The sequence below is a fragment of the Hyperoodon ampullatus genome, assembly GCF_949752795.1.
Source record: "Hyperoodon ampullatus genome assembly, chromosome: 13".
NCBI classification, from domain to species: Eukaryota; Metazoa; Chordata; class Mammalia; order Artiodactyla; family Ziphiidae; genus Hyperoodon; species Hyperoodon ampullatus.
Window position 1 is genome coordinate 26,777,303 of NC_136926.1, and position 18,583 is coordinate 26,795,885.

At 50.7% G+C, this 18,583-nt stretch overlaps 1 protein-coding gene across 2 annotated transcripts; it reads left to right on the top strand.

The window, feature by feature from the left end:
* Positions 1-576: 576 nt before the first annotated feature.
* YPEL1 (yippee like 1) lies at positions 577-18,383 on the top strand. 2 transcript variants are annotated; one of them, XM_079717688.1, is made up of 7 exons: positions 577-674; positions 12,787-13,069; positions 14,385-14,428; positions 14,807-14,915; positions 15,581-15,806; positions 17,670-17,805; positions 18,079-18,383. In XM_079717688.1, exons 2-5 carry the CDS (start codon positions 12,863-12,865, stop codon positions 15,668-15,670), a joined length of 450 nt encoding a protein of 149 aa, XP_079573814.1. In that variant the 5' UTR covers positions 577-674; positions 12,787-12,862; the 3' UTR covers positions 15,671-15,806; positions 17,670-17,805; positions 18,079-18,383. The 2 variants fall into 2 exon arrangements, with proteins under 2 accessions (XP_079573814.1, XP_079573815.1); XM_079717689.1 differs by having other exon boundaries at positions 18,137-18,383.
* Positions 18,384-18,583: the final 200 nt, after the last annotated feature.

The following is an 18,583-nucleotide window of genomic DNA, read 5'->3' on the forward strand; positions in this document are numbered from 1 at the left end:
CTCCCCTAGCCCCCGGGGCTGTGAGCCGGCGTGGCCTCGGCCGACCCACGTGTGCCGGGAAGAGCGGGAGACCGCCAGCTTCCCGGACTCGTGGTTCCGACCGCCGCAGACTCAGCTGGCCGAGATCTCAGCTCACGGCAACCCGCGCCTGCGCGCCGCGCTCCTCTTTTGAGCCCGCCCCGCCCTAGCCCCGCCCCAGCCCTGCCCCGCGCGGCCCCGCCCCCGCTCCCCTCGACCCTCACTGGCGGGCTCCGAGGCCGCGCTCGGCAGGCCGGCCAATGGGAGCGCTGCGCTCCCCCCCGCGGCACGTGCGCCCTGCCCAGCCCAGCCGAGGGCGAGCCGGCCGAGCTGTGGGCGGGGGCGCGCGGGGCGGGGGCGCGCCGTCGGGGCGGGGCTAGGGGCGGGGCGCGTGCCGTGTCCGGGGGCAGGGCCGCGCGCTGATTGGTCGGCGCCGCGCTCCCAGGCCGTTAACGGCGGCGCGGCGGGGCAGCGGCTTCAAAACAAAGGGCAGGCGGCCCGGGGACGGTGGCGTCGGGCATGCCTCGCGCGCAGCCGGAGAGCCAACGGCCGCAGCGCGCCCCGGGCCGCGCCGGGGCCGCCGGGGAGCCGCGCCCGCGCTGAGCGAGGCCGGGCCGATGGGCGCTGCAGGCTGGGGCGCGGACCGGCGGGCGGCGGTGAGTAGGGTGGGCCCGGCGGGCGCACCGGGCGGTGTCGGCCGTGGGGCGGGGGCCGCGCTGCGGCGGGACCACCTGGGTTCGGCGCGGACCGCGACGCCGGGTCAGGAGCGTTTCCCCGGTTCTCTCTCCTCTCGCCCCTCCCCACCCCGCCCTGGAGGAGGCTCGGGAGGAGCCGCCCGCCTGACGGTAACAGGCTTTTCCCCTAAAAGAAAGGTCGCGCCTGGGGAGGGAAATGAGGACAAAAGGGGCCTCCCAGCGTGTTCACGGAAGGGGGGCGTTTCAAGTTGCCCACGTGAAGGGCGAGGCCGAAATGCCTCGCCCCGCATTCGTTCCCCACTTGTGGCACCGACTGAGCTTCACGGGCGCAGAGCCTGCAGGAGCCTGAGCCTCCTCTCCCGGGCGGGGCCGGCCTCCAACGGGAATCGCCCGGAGTCCAGGTTACGTGCCGAGTTCTGCGTGGGAAAGGGCTGCAGTTCCGTCTTAGATGGACCACGGTGTGGACGACGTTGGCGTCCCCACCCCAAGCTTTTTCTGTGCAGTTGCATTTTTCTTCTATATGAAATATACACACCTCAACCTGTTGTTTCCTTTGCTAAGAATGTTATTCTTTCCACCCATAACCCTCACTCTCCTGAACTCCTACCCAGGCCTCCTTCCTCCGGGGATGGCCTTCAGGTGCGTCCCTGAGCAAGCTGCTGCTCTCCCTGCACCTGTGCCTGCTGCGGCCTCCGCTCTGCTCCAAGAGATGGAACACACGTTGGTTGAGCCCCTGCCCCTCCGCGGCAGCTGTGCTTAATTCTGGTGTTGAGTGTTGCGATCCTGCCCGGGTTCCCCCGACCCTCGCTGTGGGATCTGGTCTGAGGGGAGCTAACTCCCCTCAGACTAGAGTGTCTTCTGCGTGTGGGAGCCCCTCAGCCAGGACCAGGGGGACCCCATCTTAGCACAGCTGTAGCACAAGGCTTGGCCTGTAGTGAGCACTTTAAAAAAGTAACTGAAATCTTAATCACCAATCTGATTAATCATCTTTCTGATTTTTTTAAATAAATTTATTTTATTTATTTTTGGCTGCGCGCGGGCTTTCTCTAGCTGTGGAGAGTGGGGGCTACTCTTTGTTGCGGTGTGCGGTCTTCTCGCAGTGGCTTGTTGCGGAGCACGGTCTAGGTGTTCAGGCTTCAGAATTTGTGGCACACGGGCTCAGTAGTTGTGGCTCTTGGGCTCTAGAGCGCAGGCTCAGTAGTTGTGGCGCACGGGCTTAGTTGCTCCGTGGCATGTGGGATCTTCCCGGACCAGGGCTCAAACCCGTGTCCCCTGCATTGGCAGGTGGATTCTTAACCCCTGCAGCACCAGGGAAGTCCCCATCTTTCTGCTTTTAAATCAACTTCTTTATTTTAGAAACTTTAGATTTACACAAAAGTTGCAAGGATAGTACAGACAGTCCCAACGTGCCCCGCACTCCGTGTCCCCGGTGTTACCATCCCATGTTGCCATAGTACGTTTGCCAAAATTAAAAACTGATAGAGGTATATGCCTTTGACTAAACTCCAGACATTACTTTTTCCGTTTTTGAACCACTAAAATGTATAAAGCTCTTTATGTTGAGAGCCTTTGACCCCTACCTGCCTTCACCAGGTTCCGCCAGGATCCTCTCAAGGGTGGGGGGGTGGTGGCGGGTACAGAGGGCAAGGACTTTCCGTGCAGAGTCTTTTTCTCCCTGGTAGGCTGATGAGTGGAACATAGTTTCGAATATGAAGAAGCAGTAGAAGTCCGCTGCTTTAAAACCTTCTCATCTCTGACACTTTATTCGCAAGTCATTTGCTTTTAACTTTTTAGAAAGTAGTTAGATCTGCTAATCAGCAAAACCTGCAGGGAGTGGGAATTGTGAGCAGAGAGTTGAGTGAGGGGAGGATGGAGAAAGTTCTGAACCGCCAGGTCACTGGAGGCTGAAGGTCCAGGGAGGGCAGTGTGAGTTGGATTCAGGAAAGAAGTCGAGAGAATGAGGTCCAGTCAGCTGCCGGCGAAATCATTCCTGTGATAGTGGCACCGGCACTGCTGAAAGCCTGTCGCCGGTGATGGAGCCAAGCCACGTAGTCCACACCTAGGAAGCCTGAGAACCAGCACCAGGGTTCCCCGTGGGGTTTGTGAGGCGTTGAGACAGCTTGCCAAACCTCGGCCACTGCAACAGCAACAGCAACCTGACACCTGGTGTGATTCTTGGGTCCTCCATGGGACTCACGATTCACCCCCATTTTACAGATTGGGTACCAGCTCGGCTTGAGGCCCCACAGGCTCTGTGTATGTGGCTTGGTTGGGTCGAGCCCCCTCAGCAGCCTGGCTCCCGCAGCCATATGGCCCCCAAACCCCCAGCACCGGCCCCATTCTGGCTTCTCTTTGCCTCTCTGTTTTTTCCCTTCCGTTCCCCAACACAGGGATGCTTGATTATGTTTCAATTAGCATGTGGTTAATAAAATGGCATAAGATTCCCAGGCTCTTTCCTCCCACTTCCAGCTGAAGACAGGGCAGCACTCCCTCTATCATGCCTGCATCTTCCCTTCTTAGCGAGGAAAAAGGCAACCTCTGCTAGGAGGCATCCCAGGGCCACGGCTGGGAAACTTAGTTAGTGGGAGAAATTAAAAAGAATGTATCACAGGTTCTTAGAAAAGAAAGGCTCAGTGCCAGCGCCCTCCTCAGCAGTCTGGTGGGAGGAGGTGGAGGCAGGCCACGCTGGGGGAACGAGGGGGCTGGTTACGGGGGGACGCGGGGGCAGCTGGTGGGGCATGAGGGCAGAGGGGGCTTCATCTGAGGGCACAGGAGGCGGCCGGGAGAACTGAAGGAGTCTTCTCGCCCCTCCCAGCGGCCAGCAGTCCAGGAAGGCTGCGGTTCCAGAGACGTGGAAAAAAGCTTTTCACCCTGTAATTTAAGCAGGAGGTCCATGTGTGCGAAGGGAAGCTGGTACTGCCCGAAGCAAATTGTACACGTGCTGTTGTTCTTTGATGGACACCTTCCAGGCCCCCTACCGCCTGTGGGCCCATGTGCTGTGTGTGTGTGTTTGTGATCAGTACCTACACTTGGTATCAAAATCAAAAGTTACAAAAAAGTAGATGATGAGAAAGAAGTGGCTGAGGCCCCACCTTAGAAACAGTTCTGATAAGTCGATCAGTGCGTTTGGCCAGTCCCTCTTGGTGAGACGGGAGATAGTTTCTAATCTCTAGTTATTACAGGCAATGTTGTAACAGCCTTTTCCGGGTTACTTTGCAAAGGGGCCAAGCAGGTTGGGGGGAAATGCTGGGGATGGACCCTGGGCCTGGGGCCTGCGCCTGGGAGCGCCATTGGGTGCTGCCAGATGGCAGGGATGTCCCAGGTGTCTTTGCCAGTGGGGTTGTCAACTTTTAAAAATCTTTGCCAGCCTACTAGGTTGTAAGACAGGTACAGTGCGCCTTTGGTTTGCATCCGTTTGTGATGTTCACACCTGCTCACGTGTCTATAGACACGTGTTTACGGGGGTCCAGGGTGTAGATTCTCAGCTTTGAATCCAGCTGCACAGATTGCTTACTAGCTCTCGGGGTGTCCGTTTCCCTCTCCGCACGGTGGGACTAATCAGACCACTCGTGTCTTAGGGCTGCTGTTAATTCATGGGATTCTCATAGACCAGCAGCAGCCTGGGCCACAAGGCTCTTGGGCACCTCGTGATGGTGCTGGATGGGCGGCTCTCTCCTTGCTGGATGGGGCGGGCGCGTGGGAATCACCTCGGCCTTCTGAGCTGTGTTCTTCCCCGCTGTTGCCAGCGCCAGAGCTTGTGCACCAGCCCCAGGGAGACCCGCTTTCCTGCCCACCTGTGCCTCCGTCCCTCCCCGCAGCCAGGTGGGTGAGGCAGGGCTGGGAGGACAAGTGAACCCATACAGGACGAGAAGGGCCGGGAGCCCACGCCCTCCTGGGAGTGTCAGCTGCTTGCTTGGGTGCTGGTTCTCAGGGTTTGTCTTTGGAAGCGTGGTAACAGCACCATATGGACATGGGCCTGATTTACGCTCTCTTAAAATAAATATCCATGCTTATTTTAGGAGAGAAACTTCTGGAATCCAGAATGTTGTTTTTGGCCTAAGAACTTACCCCACACTAACATCTTCGTGGGGTGGTGGCTGCTCCCCAAACTCAGGGGACACAGCGGCTGCAGTAGAAGTGAGGCACGTGATGCATTTCACCTCAGGTACTAAGGTGGGTCCTGACTTGTCAGCAGGTGTGGTTGGAAGAGCCTGTCTGTGTACTGGTGGCTGGAGCACTTGGCCAGGATTTCCCTGCCTCGGGGATATCCAGCCTGAAACCTAGTTAAATCACGACACGCTTCTCTGTGACTGAGATCCAGTCAGGTTGGGCCGCTGCTCCGCTAGGACCCCCGGGAGGGCGGTGACAGGGGCGGACGGCAGGACACAGATGGCAGGACGCCAGGGTGGGAGGCACACCCAGCCTTTGAAGGGTGACTGTGGGTGCTGAGGATGGACCGGGCTCCACAAAGGTGACAGGAGCCCAAGAGTGGGGCTGCTCCGAGGGAAGGGGCGTTCAGGTAGGCCCCCGGCATGTGGGGGGCATTCACGTCATGGAGAAATTCAAAGAAACAGAAACGCCTGGCAAGTTGCCACTTTATTTGCGGGATCTTAGTTCCCCAACCAGGGACTAAACCTGGGCCCCCTGCAGTGGGGGACGGAGTCCTAACCTCTGGACTGCCGGGGACGTCCTAAGTTGCCCCTTTAAATAGAGTCACCCCATCAGAGGCCACTCCGATTTAGAAACGAGGGGTGTCCTGCTTTCTAATTATGAGTCAGAGTGGTGTCATTTGTCTAAAGGATGGGTTAAATGAAGGCCGTTTCTTTAGTCTCTGTTCAGGTCACTGGGAGCTGTGCTTCTGCCACTAACGGGGCCCAGGACTGTGAAGGCCTGAACCACCAGGGTTAAGAGAGTTTATTCATTTAAAGGTCCTTTAAATACAAAGAGAAAAACTCAGGTGAAGATACTGAAACAGACAACATGTGTTCAGTCAGCACTGCAGTCAGAACAAGCGCTTTCCGTCCTTGCTAAGGCTGGTTTTTCTGTCCTGAGCCGGGATACCCCAGCCTTGGTGAGTCTGAATGACCCTGAAATGACCGCTCCCAGGCCGACTCCGCCGCAGCACGAGCTTCCCTCTGGCTGCTTCTGGCCTCTGACGTGATGGAGTTCAGGACACACCACCCCAACGTGTGGCACCTAGGCTTCCTGAGTATCTTAAAGCTTGAAGGAGTTTGAGAAAACAGCAGAAGGGGGGTGGTCAGAGTGACCTTCTTCCTTGAACCCCGCCATGAAACGCCCCTTTGAGAGGGCCCCCTCCCTGCACCAGGAAGAGGGAAGGCAGGGAATTGGGGCTGAGAAATCTGTATAAACAAACCTTGTCTTGTCTTCCTAGTTACTCCTTCACCATGGACCACCCCAGCCCAAACCTCTCCAGCCTCGTCAGTTCTTCACAAACTTATTGATTCCTTGTCTAAAAGGTATAAAAGCTTCCTGCTCCTGTTACTCTGTTAGTTTCATTTTCAGACCCAGCCAGGGACCCTAAGAGGGTCAAGGAAAACTTTCCCTCCCCTGCAGACACTTGTAAGATAAGTTCTAGACTCAAAGCTCTCTCTTTGTCTCGCTGACTCCCTGGCTCATTTGTACACACACATACACCCTCCTGGATTGTGATTTGAATTGCATTTAACAATTACTTTGGGGACGATTCATATATTTACAGTATCTTCCAGTCCTGGTCATGATTTAGCTCTCCATTGCTTTAGGTTTTTATTATACCCCTCAGAGTTTTCTAATGTTCTCTGTAAAGGTGTTTCCGGTCTTTGATGTGCTCTTAGATACTTTATTGTTACACTGTTGTATGAGTGTATGTTTTCCCTTATAAGCCTTTTCTTGATTTACCAGCTGGCTGGGACTTCTGGTATCTTTGAATGGAAGTGGCGGTGTAGAGAGCATCCTGGTTTATTCCTGATGTCAAAGATAATGTTTTCTAAGTTTTACCATTAAGCATGATGTTTGCTGTGAGTGGTTTTGGGATTTTTTTATTTGTTTGGTAGATGCCTCGTAAAAGGTAAGGAAGTTCTCTTACAATCTTAGTTTGTGTGGAATGTGTTTTTTTTTTTTTTTTTTTTTTTTTGCGGTACGCGGGCCTCTCACTGTTGTGGCCTCTCCCGTTGCGGAGCACAGGCTCCGGACGCGCAGGCTCAGCGGCCATGGCTCACGGGCCCAGCCGCTCCGCGGCATGTGGGATCCTCCCAGACCGGGGCACGAACCCGTGTCCCCTGCATCGGCAGGCGGACTCTCAACCTCTGCGCCACCAGGGAAGCCCTGGAATGTTTTTTAAATTGTGAATGGATGTTAAATTTTTGTTGAATGCTTTTTTTTTTTTTTGCATCTATTGAGATAAACAGAACAATTGGTGGTAAATTTTTCTGATATTAAATGATCTTGCATTCCTGTGATAAAATCACCTTAATTATATTGTACCATCCTTTAAAATACTGCTAGACCCTGTTTGGTCATATTACTTAGGATGTTTGCATCTTGGTTTCTTTGAAGAAACTTACAGTGAATTCCCTTTTTTTTTTTTCCCCTGCACCGCGGGTCTTTCAGGATCTGTTCCCTGACCAGGGGTTGAACCTGGGCCACAGCAGTGAAAGCCCAGAATCCTAACCACTAGGTCACCAGGGAACTCCCCTGAATTCCATTCTTGTACTGCCCTGACCCAGGTTTTGTGTCAGTTTAAGCTACATCAGATGGTTGGAGAGTGCTTCCCCTTTCTCTTTCCTGAAAGAGTTTGTGTTGGATTGGAATGAATTCTTCCTTGAAGTATGGTGGAGCTCTCCAGGGAAGCTCCTCCTTGCCTGTAGGTGTGTTTGATTTGCATTGATATGTGTGCATCTTGGGGGAGGAGACTTTTTACCAGTGATTTGATTTCCTTAATGTTTATAGGATTATTCAGGTTTTCTATTTCTTCTTGAATCATATTTTTAACTTAATGTTTTCCAGGAATTTATCTGTGTGGTTTACATTTTCCAATATATTGACTTAAATTGACCGCAGCACCTCTTCCCCATGAGTCTTGCCCCCAGAAGCCATTTCTGATGGCTGGCTCTGCTGTCAGAGGTCATTAGTCTTTTCCGAGAACACACATTTGCCTTGTCGATCCCCCCTGGTGGATCCAAGTTTTCCTTTTCTGTTTCAATATTTTTTTCCTACTTCTTTCCCTCCTTATATTTTTTGGGGGTTGTTTTCCTGTTACTTCTCAAACTTCTTAAAGATAGGTGTTTAGCTCATTAATTCTACCTGCTTATTTTCTAATAAGAGTCTACATTTCCCTTTAAGTTCTGGTAAGTACCTATTTTGTTACTGTTCAAAATATTTTCTAATTTCCATTATTCTTAGACACATGGGTATATAGAAGTACATTTCCTAAATTATAAACATATGAGGATTTTTCTTTTTTTTTTTTTTTTTTTGCGGTACGCGGGCCTCTCACTGTTGTGGCCTCTCCCGTTGCGGAGCACAGGCTCTGGACGCGCAGGCTCAGCAGCCATGGCTCACGGGCCTAGCCGCTCCACGGCATGTGGGATCTTCCCGGACTGGGCCATGAACCCGTATCCCCTGCATCGGCAGTCGGACTCTCAACCACTACGCCACCAGGGAAGCCCGAGGATTTTTCTAGTTATACTTTATTATTGATTTCTAATTTAATTGTATTGTGGTCATCAGAGAATATACTGTGGTTTCAGTCCTTGAATTTGTTGAGATGTGCTGTGTGGTCAACTTTTGTAAATGTATGTGTGCAGTAAATGAGTCTGTGGTTCTTAGATACAGTTTTCTACATGTATTTTAATTCCAGTTTCTTCATCACAATGTGCAAATCCTGTATATCTGCCCTCATTTGTGTTGTTCTACCAGTTAGTGAAAGATGCAGTAAAATATATACTATATTTTATACAAATATATACTATGTATTTATATTTACTAAATATACTATAAATATATAAATTACTGTGTAAACTATTTATATACTACAATTACTAGTCCTATTTTGATTATAAATTTATCTCTTAAGGTTTTTCCAGTTTTTGACTTACATATTTTGAGACTGTGTTATTAGGTAACAAGATTTACGCTTGCTGTTTATCTCCCTGCTGTTTTATCTCATAAAGTTTTTCCATTAAATGTTACTATGTAGGGACTTCCCTGGTGGCATAGTGGTTAAGAATCTGCCTGCCAATGCAGGGGACATGGGTTCGATCCCTGGTCCAGGAAGATCCCACATACCCCGGAGCAACTAAGCCCGTACGCCACAGCTACTGAAGCCCGCGTGCCACAACTACTGAAGCCTGTACACCTAGAGCCCGTGCTCTGCAACAAGAGAAGCCACTGCAGTGAGAAGCCCGTGCACCACAACGAAGAGTAGCCGCTGCTCATGGCAACTAGAGGAAACCTGTGCGCAGCAACAGAGACCCAATGCAGCCAAAAATAATTAATTTTTAAAAATTTAAAAATGGCGGGCTTCCCTGGTGGCGCAGTGGTTGAGAGTCCGCCTGCCGATTCAGGGGACACGGTTTCGTGCCCCAGTCCGGGAAGATCCCACATGCCGCGAAGCGGCTGGGCTGGGCCCGTGCGCTAGGGCCGCTGAGCCTGCGCGTCCGGAGCCTGTGCTCCGCAACGGGAGAGGCCACAACAGTGAGAGGCCCGAGTACTGCAAAACAAACAAACAAACAAAAAAACAAACAAACAAAAAAAAATGGTACTACGTAAGAAAATATGAATATATTTAATATAGTTTTTACTTTATTATTTTTCAATATTTGTTTTTATTATTTATTTTGGCTGCGCTGGGTCTTTGTTGCGGCATGCGGACTTCTTAGTTGCGGCATGCGGGATCTAGTTCCCTGACCAGGGATCGAACCCGGGCCCCCTGCATTGGGAGTGCGGAGTCTTACCCACTGTACCACCAGGGAAGTCCCTTTACTTTATTATTTAAATATCTTTTTCTATCCTTTTGCTACTTTAACTTCTTTTTTTTTGTTAATTTTTATTGAAATATAGTTGATCTACAATGTTGTGTTAGTTTCAAGTATACAGCAAAGTGATTCAGTTATACATATACACATATACTCATTCTTTTTCAGATATTTTTCCCTATATGGGAAAGATTACAGAATATTTAGTAGAGTTCTCTGCGCTATACAGCAGGTCCTTGTTGGTTATCTATTTATATATAGTAGTGTGTGTAAATTAATCCCAAGCTCCTAATTTATCCCTCCCCACCAACCCCCTGCCCTACCTTTCCCCTTTGGGAACCATAAGTTTGTTTTCTAAGTCTGTGAGTCTGTTTCTGTTTTGTAAATTAGTTCATTTGTATCAATTTTTAGATTGTACCTGTAAGTGGTATCATATAATATTTATCTTTCTCTGTCTGACTTAACTTCACTTAGTATGATCATCTCTAAGTCAGTCCATGTTGCTGCAAATGGCATTATTTCATTCTTTTTATGGCTGAGTAATATTCCATTGTAGAAAAATACCACATCTTCTTCATCCATTTATCTGTTGATGGACACTTAGGTTGCTTCTGTATCTTGTCTATTGTAAATAGTGCTGCAATGAACATTGGGGTGCATGTATCTTTTCAGAGTATGGTTTTCTTTGGATATTTACCCAGGAGTGGGATTGCTGGATCATATGGTAGCTCTGTTTTTAGTTTTTAAGGAACTTTCATACTGTTCACAGTAGTGGCTGCACCAATTTACATTCCCACCAACAGTGTAGGAGGGCTCCCTTTTCTCCACATCCTCACCAACATTTGTTATTTGTGTTCTTTTTGATGATAGCCATTCTGACAGGTGTGAGGTGATATCTCATGGTAGTTTTGGTTTGCATTTTTCTATTTTAACTTCTTTGTGTGAATCACATACATACAAGATATCCATAAAACAAATATACTGTTAGCAAATAATTATGATTCATAGGTCTGTGTTGCCACCACCCAGGTTCTAGCCATATCTTTTTATCCTTTCTGCGTCCTTGTTTAAGGTGTGTGTCTCATAAGTAGCATCTAGATAAAGTTTGTTTTCTGTCTAGTTGAAACCTTCAACTCTAACATTTAGTTCATTTATATTTAATATATGCATTGAAATATTTGGGTTTAAATCTTCCTTCTGTCATTGTGCTTCCTGTTCTTCCCATGGTGTTTTTCCTCCCTTCCTCACCTCCCTTTACAGGTTTGGAAGTTATACACCTGCTCTTTGTTCTTACAGAAGTTTCATCAGAAATTACAACATTTATCCTTAATGTACCAGGATCTACATTTAATCCATTCGTGGGTCTTCTTGTTTGGACACAGTACCCAGACTCTGGGAGTCGTTGGTCTGTGCCTTCGCCCTGGCTTCTCCTGCTCACATATCATGAGCGGATCTCTTCAAAGTTCTGTGAGACGCTGCTGCTCTGCCCACCTGCACATTGACCATTTTCTTTACTCACCATTGAAGCCTTCTTTTAGAGTCTGAAGTTTAGACTTTAGTGGGGTTTTTTGTTTTGTTTTTCTGTCTGGATCATATCCTTCCTTTAGAGATATTTTGCAGAAGTCAAACTTTTTAGTTGTCTGCAAATGTCATTTCCTGAATTCTTTTTATTTATTTGTTTGTTTATTTATTTATGGCTGTGTTGGGTCTTCGTCGCTGCACGCAGGCTTTCTCTGGTTGCATCAAGCAGGGGCTGCTGCTCTTCATTCCAGTGTGTGGGCTTCTCACTGAGGTGGCTTCTCTTGTTGCGGAGCACGGACTCTAGGCGTGCTGGCTTCAGTAGTTGTGGCTCGTGGGCTCTAGACCGCAGGCTCATTAGTTGTGGCGCAGGGGCCTAGTTGCTCTGCTGCATGTGGGATCTTCCCGGACCAGGGCTCGAACCCGTGTCCCCTGCATTGGCAGGCAGATTCTTAACCACTGCACCACCAGGGAAGCCCCCATTTCCTGAGTTCTTGAAAGATATTTTCACTGCATGTAGAATTCTGGGATAGCAGTTATTATCTTTCAGGACTTTACAGGTACCTTCCCCTACTGCCTTCTGGGTTCCACTGTTTTACTTGGGAAGTTGCTGTTGAAAGGTAATTTTCCCTTCCCTTCTGGATGCTTCTAAGACTTTTTTTCTTTTCTCTTTGGTGTTCTGCAGTTTCACTATTATGTGATCAGGTGTGGCTTTTTTATTTATCTTGCTTGGGATTGTTGGACTTGTCTGTGGATTGGTGTCTTTCTTCAGTTCTGGAATCGCCTCCTCATCTCCTCACATAGTGCCTCTGCCCCATTTTTCTCTCACTTTACCTTCTGTAAATCCACACACATCTGTGCTTTTGCTGTCAGATCCAAGAAGTCACTGCCAAATCCAACATCATGAAGATTGTTCCCTACATTTTCTTCTAAGGGTCTTATAGTTTGTTTTTACATTTAGTTCCTTGATCCATTTTGAGTGCATTTTTGTATATGGTGTGAGGCAGGGGTCCAACTTCATTCTTTCACATGTCAATATCTTGTTTTCCTGCCCCATTTGTTGAAAAGACTGTTCTTTCCACATTGAATGGTTGTGACACCCTTGTTGAAAATCACTTGACTATATATGTGAGGGTTTACTTCTGGACTGATACGTAATTTCTCAGAGATTAATACTGGATCCATCACACACGTATTCATAAATGTCATGGTGCTTTGAGTCGCCAGTTCCATTGTTTGGGACAAGATGTATGCAGTGCTGCTGGCCTCACTCAGATGGGAGTCGTGTTGGCTGCTGTTTCTTTCACGTTTTCTGAAGCCACACGATATAAGATGTATTTGGGCAAAAGTTTTCTCAAATTATTTATGTGTAAAAGTAGTTCACCTGCCACTTCCAACTAAATTTAGAATGGCTAAGCCATGATTAGCTATTAGTGTTTTTATGTACTCATATTACTATTGAAGTATTAGATCTTTAACGTCTAGGCCTGCCCTTCCCTTCTTTACAACAGGCTTCCTAAACACACTTTTTGCGTTTCATTCTCTCTGTGACCCTCTGCTCTGTGTTGACTTGTTGACAGGTTGTGGCGTTTTTCTTTCACCCCAGCTGTGTGGACAGAGCCACACGCCCTCCGAACAACAACGGCTCTTGCGTGCATGTTCCAGTGTTTCTTCTGTCAGAGAGCCCAGCAGAGCTTCAGCTCCTCCCGTGCCAGCCCTGAGCTGAGCCAGGAGTGCCCAGCGGAGATGGTGAAGATGACAAGGTCCAAAACTTTTCAAGCGTATCTGCCAAACTGCCACCGAACGTACAGTTGTGTCCATTGCCGGGCCCACCTGGCCAATCACGATGAGCTGATCTCCAAGGCAAGTGTCTGGTCAAGAACTCAGCAGGCTGCCCTCAGCCATGATCACTGAGCCTAAGTGTAGACAAATACTGAACCACCCCATGGCCTTCTGGGTTTGCTGGGCCCAGAATGTCTGGAGCCCTGTGGACGGCACTGAGGGAAATTGTGTGTGTGAGTGAGGGCAGCTACGTCGTGGTCTTGGCCGCGGTCTTTGCCAAGTGGTGGGTTTTGGGGGCCAGGCCACAGGCCTCTGAAGATCCCACAGTAAGATGAGTCAGTGACTTGTCAGAGCAGTTAAATTCATGTAAAGCCAGAGGACATGGACAGTACAAAGAAGGAAGCCTGGAAAATCTGTGGAAATAGTTTCATAATAAGGGAATTAAGAGAGTTTTAAAACTCAGAATGGTTAAGAAGAGAAGAGGCTGCCTTGGGGGAAATTGGATCTTTCAGGAAAGAGCCTGGGAGGGAAGCTCAGCCAGGGCCGCGGCGCTGTGGGGCCCACGAGCAGCCCCCCTGGGGGCGAAGAGGGCAGGACCCGCGTCATTGCCTTGAACTCTTGACTAGCAGTTTGTCCTGTTTATAACCAACCACTTGGGAACATTTAAAACAATCCCTCGGGAGACAGTGACTGTCCTCCCTCCCCGCGCTGTGGGTCACGATCCCCACCCGTCCTCTAAGTCTGCCTCCCTGGGCAGGAGCCTTCTGCTCCTTTGAAAACAAAGTCATCAAGAAGTTTCTGGAATCCATGCTTAGGCCTCTTGTTTCAGGCAGCTAGAAGAACATCTCTGTACTTGTGGTAAGGAAGTGACAGGGTCCTTTCTCGGCGGGGGACACACGTGCGGCTTGCAGGATCTTAGTTCCCTGACCAGGGATGGAACCTGTGCCCCGTGTAGTGGAAGTGCACAGTCCTAACCACTGGACCACCAGGGAAGTCCTGGGTCCATCATCTTAAGGGAAAGCCGTCAGATAAGGTGGTGTCTATGCCATCACTGCTTCTGTGGCCCCTCTGTGCGTCCAGAAGCTTCAGTGGAAGGGCAGCCCCTCAGCACCAGCTTCGGAGTTAGAGCTGCTCCGGGGCCTCCAGATCGGCCGTGTAGCTCAGGCACTGCTCTGGCCACACGGTGGGGGGAGTGGGTTGTTAGTGTCCAAAAGGAATTGAGGTACTTCTTTCAAAGGACCCCAAAGCCAGTAGTAAGCTGTTCTTTAAAATAATCAAGCACAGAGGCCCTCTGGGTGGAGCCGCCCCGACGTGGCCTCTCGTTCCAGCTCGTGATGAATGGCGTCACTTCCATCTGACCACGACAAAGCCTTTAACCCCTCTTTCTTCTTTGCAGTCCTTTCAGGGAAGTCAGGGACGAGCCTACCTCTTCAACTCAGTGTGAGTATCGCTGCCGTGGCCTCGCCAGTGCCGTGTCTGCCACCAGGCCCCGCGTGCTGCTGCTGAGAGCCTGCCAGTGCTCGCTGCCATCGAGGGCTCGGGAAAGCAGATGCTTTTTTCCCAGGCTGGGTGTGGTTTGTTTCCCACTGGGGTAGATCTTGATTTCCACCGAGACAGCAGGACTGTGGGCCCCTCCCCACAGCCTGTCCCATCCTGGATTCTCGGGGGAGGCAAGAAGTTGTTCCTTCTCATCAAAGGTGGGGGTAGGCAGGGACAGGAGGGGAGTCAGGAAGGATACCCTGTGTCCTGGGAACAGCTGGTGGGGGCGGAACTGTGGGCCCGGGGCCCCATGAGGGTCCCAGCGCCTCCTCCCCACAGGGTGAACGTGGGCTGCGGCCCTGCGGAGGAGCGGGTCCTTCTCACCGGCCTGCATGCCGTGGCAGACATCTACTGTGAGAACTGCAAGACCACACTCGGGTGGAAATACGTGAGTGACCGCGGGTCCGCTGTAATAAAGAACACGTTCCCAGTGGAAACAAAACATGCCAGGAAGCGGGATAGGTGCTGCCAGTCAAGGAACACATTTTAAAACTGCATCTTTGAGAGTCCATGGACTGGGGGAGGGAGGGATGGTCACCAGCCAGGTGGGAGGTGGGGGACTGGACATGACCCTGCAGTTGTGCTCACAGCAGACCCCTTGGGGCCCCACCCCCAGGACCTGCCTGGGCCCTGTGCCCTGGTCCTGTCCCACACACCACCCACCCCCAGACTCCGGCACGGGGCGGCAGGGGGCGCTGTGTCCGAGCCATTGCATCCCTCGCCCCCGAGAAGGGCCTTCCCCTCTCCACTATCTGTTACCCTGAGGACTTCACTCCCCTGTACCTGGAGTCCCGGAAGGAGGCCTTTGCTTGGCTTCCCTTCCCAAACTGCCCTGCACGTGGTCGGTGCTCAGTAACAAACTTGAATCAGTAGTTCCCGACAAGTTTCACCATCACTCTGCGAGTCCAGGCCACCCCTCCCCCGCCCTGGACCACACGGCACAAGGGACATCTGGGGAGACGTGATACTGCAGTTATTTTCTTTGCAAAGTGTAAAATGAAGTTGAAAAACAAAACTGATTCTGTCCTGAAACCTTGTCTCTCTCTTTTCAAGGAACACGCCTTTGAGAGCAGTCAGAAATATAAGGAAGGAAAATTTATCATTGAGCTTGCTCACATGATCAAAGACAATGGTTGGGAGTAAAGTGAAAACTTCCTGTTCTCTTTTGAATACGATTTTGTGAAAGAGACGGTAAAAGTAATGGAAACATAGGCACATCTGATGGCAGTGTTTCTTGAACTCGAGCCTCACAGGCGGCCTCTCCAGGCCAACACCCTGGGTAAGGCGTCCCTCCGATCTGTGTCTTCTTCAATAACACGGTTATTTCTGAAAAGTTTCAATGACCTTTTTCTAATTTCTCAAGATGTACAGAAAAGACCTAACCAACTGGTGACTTATCCATCCAGTTAACACCTTCTTTAACCAATGCCTTTAAGATAGTTTGGCTGTGCTCTTTCGTGTTTGATAGAAAACCAGACCGAAGCCCCAAAGCCCACAGGGAGGTCTCTTCGGAGAGCCAGCTTCCCCTCTTGTTTGGAGAGAAGGTACGGTAACTTCTCCCTGATTCGCAGAACACGTTGGTTATTCTTCTTGCAGACGAGCTGTGAGGGCAGTGCTTACTTAGGAATCTCTCAGAAATCTATGAATCTATGCACCAAGGGTGTTTTTTAGCCTTGTTCAAAAACAGAGGCCACCAGTGATAACATTTTAGATAAGCTATATAGAGAAATGTGTCTAATGGAACATGTTGTTTATTTAAGCCAATAGCTTCCTTATCTCACAGGTGAGTGAACGAGTCGTTAGCAGAGACGGTCTTGGGCCAGTGTGCAGGCGCAGGCCCACAGGGGCTCCAGGTCAGGCGCTGGGCGGCTGGTCCATGGAGTTAAGAGTGGAATGCGCTGGACCAAGGGGAATCGGGTTTCCTTTTCTACTCTGATGCACTTGAAGAAAAAGAATTATTTTTTGCATATTTGAAAGAGGCCAGAGTGGGCTAAGCTTCCAAATTTAACATTTGCCAGATAGTTTTAAAATTTTTTTGGAAAAGGTTAGTCGGAAGACAGGTTTAAACTTTCAGTGAAGATGTTTGGTTTGCTCAGCAGGTCCCCGTGCCTCCCTGGTTCTGTCCTGTGGGCCGACACAGGCAGGGCCCAGCAGCCAGCCTCCCGAGTCCTGCGTTTCTGCCACAGGTTCAAGTTCTGACTCACCATGCCTATGCAGGGAGTGGGTGCACCACCCACGGGTTTTGGCCTCTTTGCAGAGAATGGAGGCCAAAAGGCATTCCCACAACAGTTTTCATTTTCAGTGTTCTACCTGGCTCCGGCCAGTGGGCCCAGCCTGCCACTGGGCGTCTGGGGGCCTTCAGTGTGGTCACCGGGGCATGAGACTCCCGGGACCCCAGTGCCGAGGGTCAGAGAGAGGGCTGAGGGAGGGGGGAAGAGAGGAGGGCACAGGCCGGCTCCCAAACTCCTTCAGACGAGGTTAGTCCTATGGCCACAAGCGCGAGCTGGCTGGGGACAGAGAGGGACTGGCTGCCAGTTGGTGGGTGGCCCTCCCCTGACCCCAGCCACTCACCTGGGCTTCCCTTTGACACCGTCTCTGCCTGGACCTGCAGCCTGGATCGTGGGGAGTGCCCTGCCTGCCTTGGGTGCTGGGTCGTCCACGAGGGTGCCCAGCGGGCCTGAATGCATCTCAAGTTGCCAAGGGAAGTGCTTGGCACGGCGCAGGCCTCCACTGCAGGCACTCTGCCACCTCCCAAGCTGGGCCCCGGGCCTGGTCCTCAGTGCCCCGTGAAGGCCCGGCCAGCATCTTCCCTGAGACGTGAGTACGAATCCCTGAGACCCCACCTGAGCCAGCGGCTCCTCAGCCGGGCCTCCTCCCCAAGCTTCAGCCTGTGGCCCAGCTGCTTCTCCAAAAGATGCTTCCTGACACTGAGGAACCTCCTAAAATTCCTCTGTATACTATACACGCAACTTACATTTAGAGCTTTTGTATGTTCTGGGCACAGTTACTGCTCCTCCGCTCTGAGCACTTTGGTTTTGTGCCGTCTCTGTGGTGGCATCGAAGTGTTTTACCAGTGGTCCATGACGACTTTTGTATTTTTGTAGCTGACACCAACAAAGACTCTTAACACTTTTCTTGTTAGTCTTCTGCAAAATCCGAGCTCCTTTTGAAACCAAATGAACTGACCGTGAGCAGCTTCGAGGACGGACACTCACAAGACCACAACCAGATGTGCTGGTCAAGTGCTGGGATGCGCCACCCTTTTAAATTCCTAAACAGTAAATATCACCCTGTGACTTTTATTTATTTAAGATATTTTTTTCCTTTCGAAGAGTGGGAGGTGATGCCAGGAATATAAATGCATTTAAGTTAAACTATGTAATGTCTTCTGCACAGTACATATACAGTATTTTTATACCTTAACGCTTATTCTTGATGGCATCTGTCAGATATTAGGAGGGATGAGAAATGGGAATTGTTTAAAAAGTCCTTTAATTTACCTGATAACCTCACCAGGGAATTAACAAAATCTGAATGTTTTTAATGTCTAGAAAACTACAATTTAAGCTCAAAACGACCTACAGAAATGTAAACCCTCATTTGTCAAAGGCTCTGGGCAGGCCTGTCCTCCGCTGTGGGTGGTGCCGCGGGGCTGCAGCCCAGGGTGGCCGGCCTTCCCTCAGGGCAGTTGGGCATGGCTGCTGGACAGACGGATGGACAGAAGCCCAGGCCAGCCCGAAGGTTTGCCCCTCAAGCAGGACTGCCAAGCTCACGTGCACAGGCTTCCTCTGGCCCCACGTCTGGCTCTCTGTCCTCTGTCTGTGTGAGGTTTAAAAATAAAGCTTCCAGCATCCAATGTCTCCTAGTTAGCAGCATCACGGGTCTCGCAGCCTGACGGGGTAGCCAAGGAGCTGCCGAGCGCGGAGTCCCCAATCCGGGGGTCCAGGAGCCCTAGGCAAGCGTCCCCGCGTGGCCCACAAGGGCACTTAGGCTGGCCGTCACCAGGCCCGGCCACCTCCTCCCCGTGACCCCAGCTCCAGGAGACAGCACGGGCGT

What these genes read in the sequence shown, in the direction of transcription:
- YPEL1 (XM_079717688.1), top strand. Translation starts at nt 12,863, where the DNA reads ATGTTCCAGTGTTTCTTCTGTCAGAGAGCCCAGCAGAGCTTCAGCTCC. An exon ending in ACGATGAGCTGATCTCCAAG is followed by an intron (nt 13,070 to 14,384) that starts GCAAGTGTCTGG and finishes TCTTCTTTGCAG; the next exon opens with TCCTTTCAGGGAAGTCAGGG. An exon ending in CCACACTCGGGTGGAAATAC is followed by an intron (nt 14,916 to 15,580) that starts GTGAGTGACCGC and finishes TCTCTTTTCAAG; the next exon opens with GAACACGCCTTTGAGAGCAG.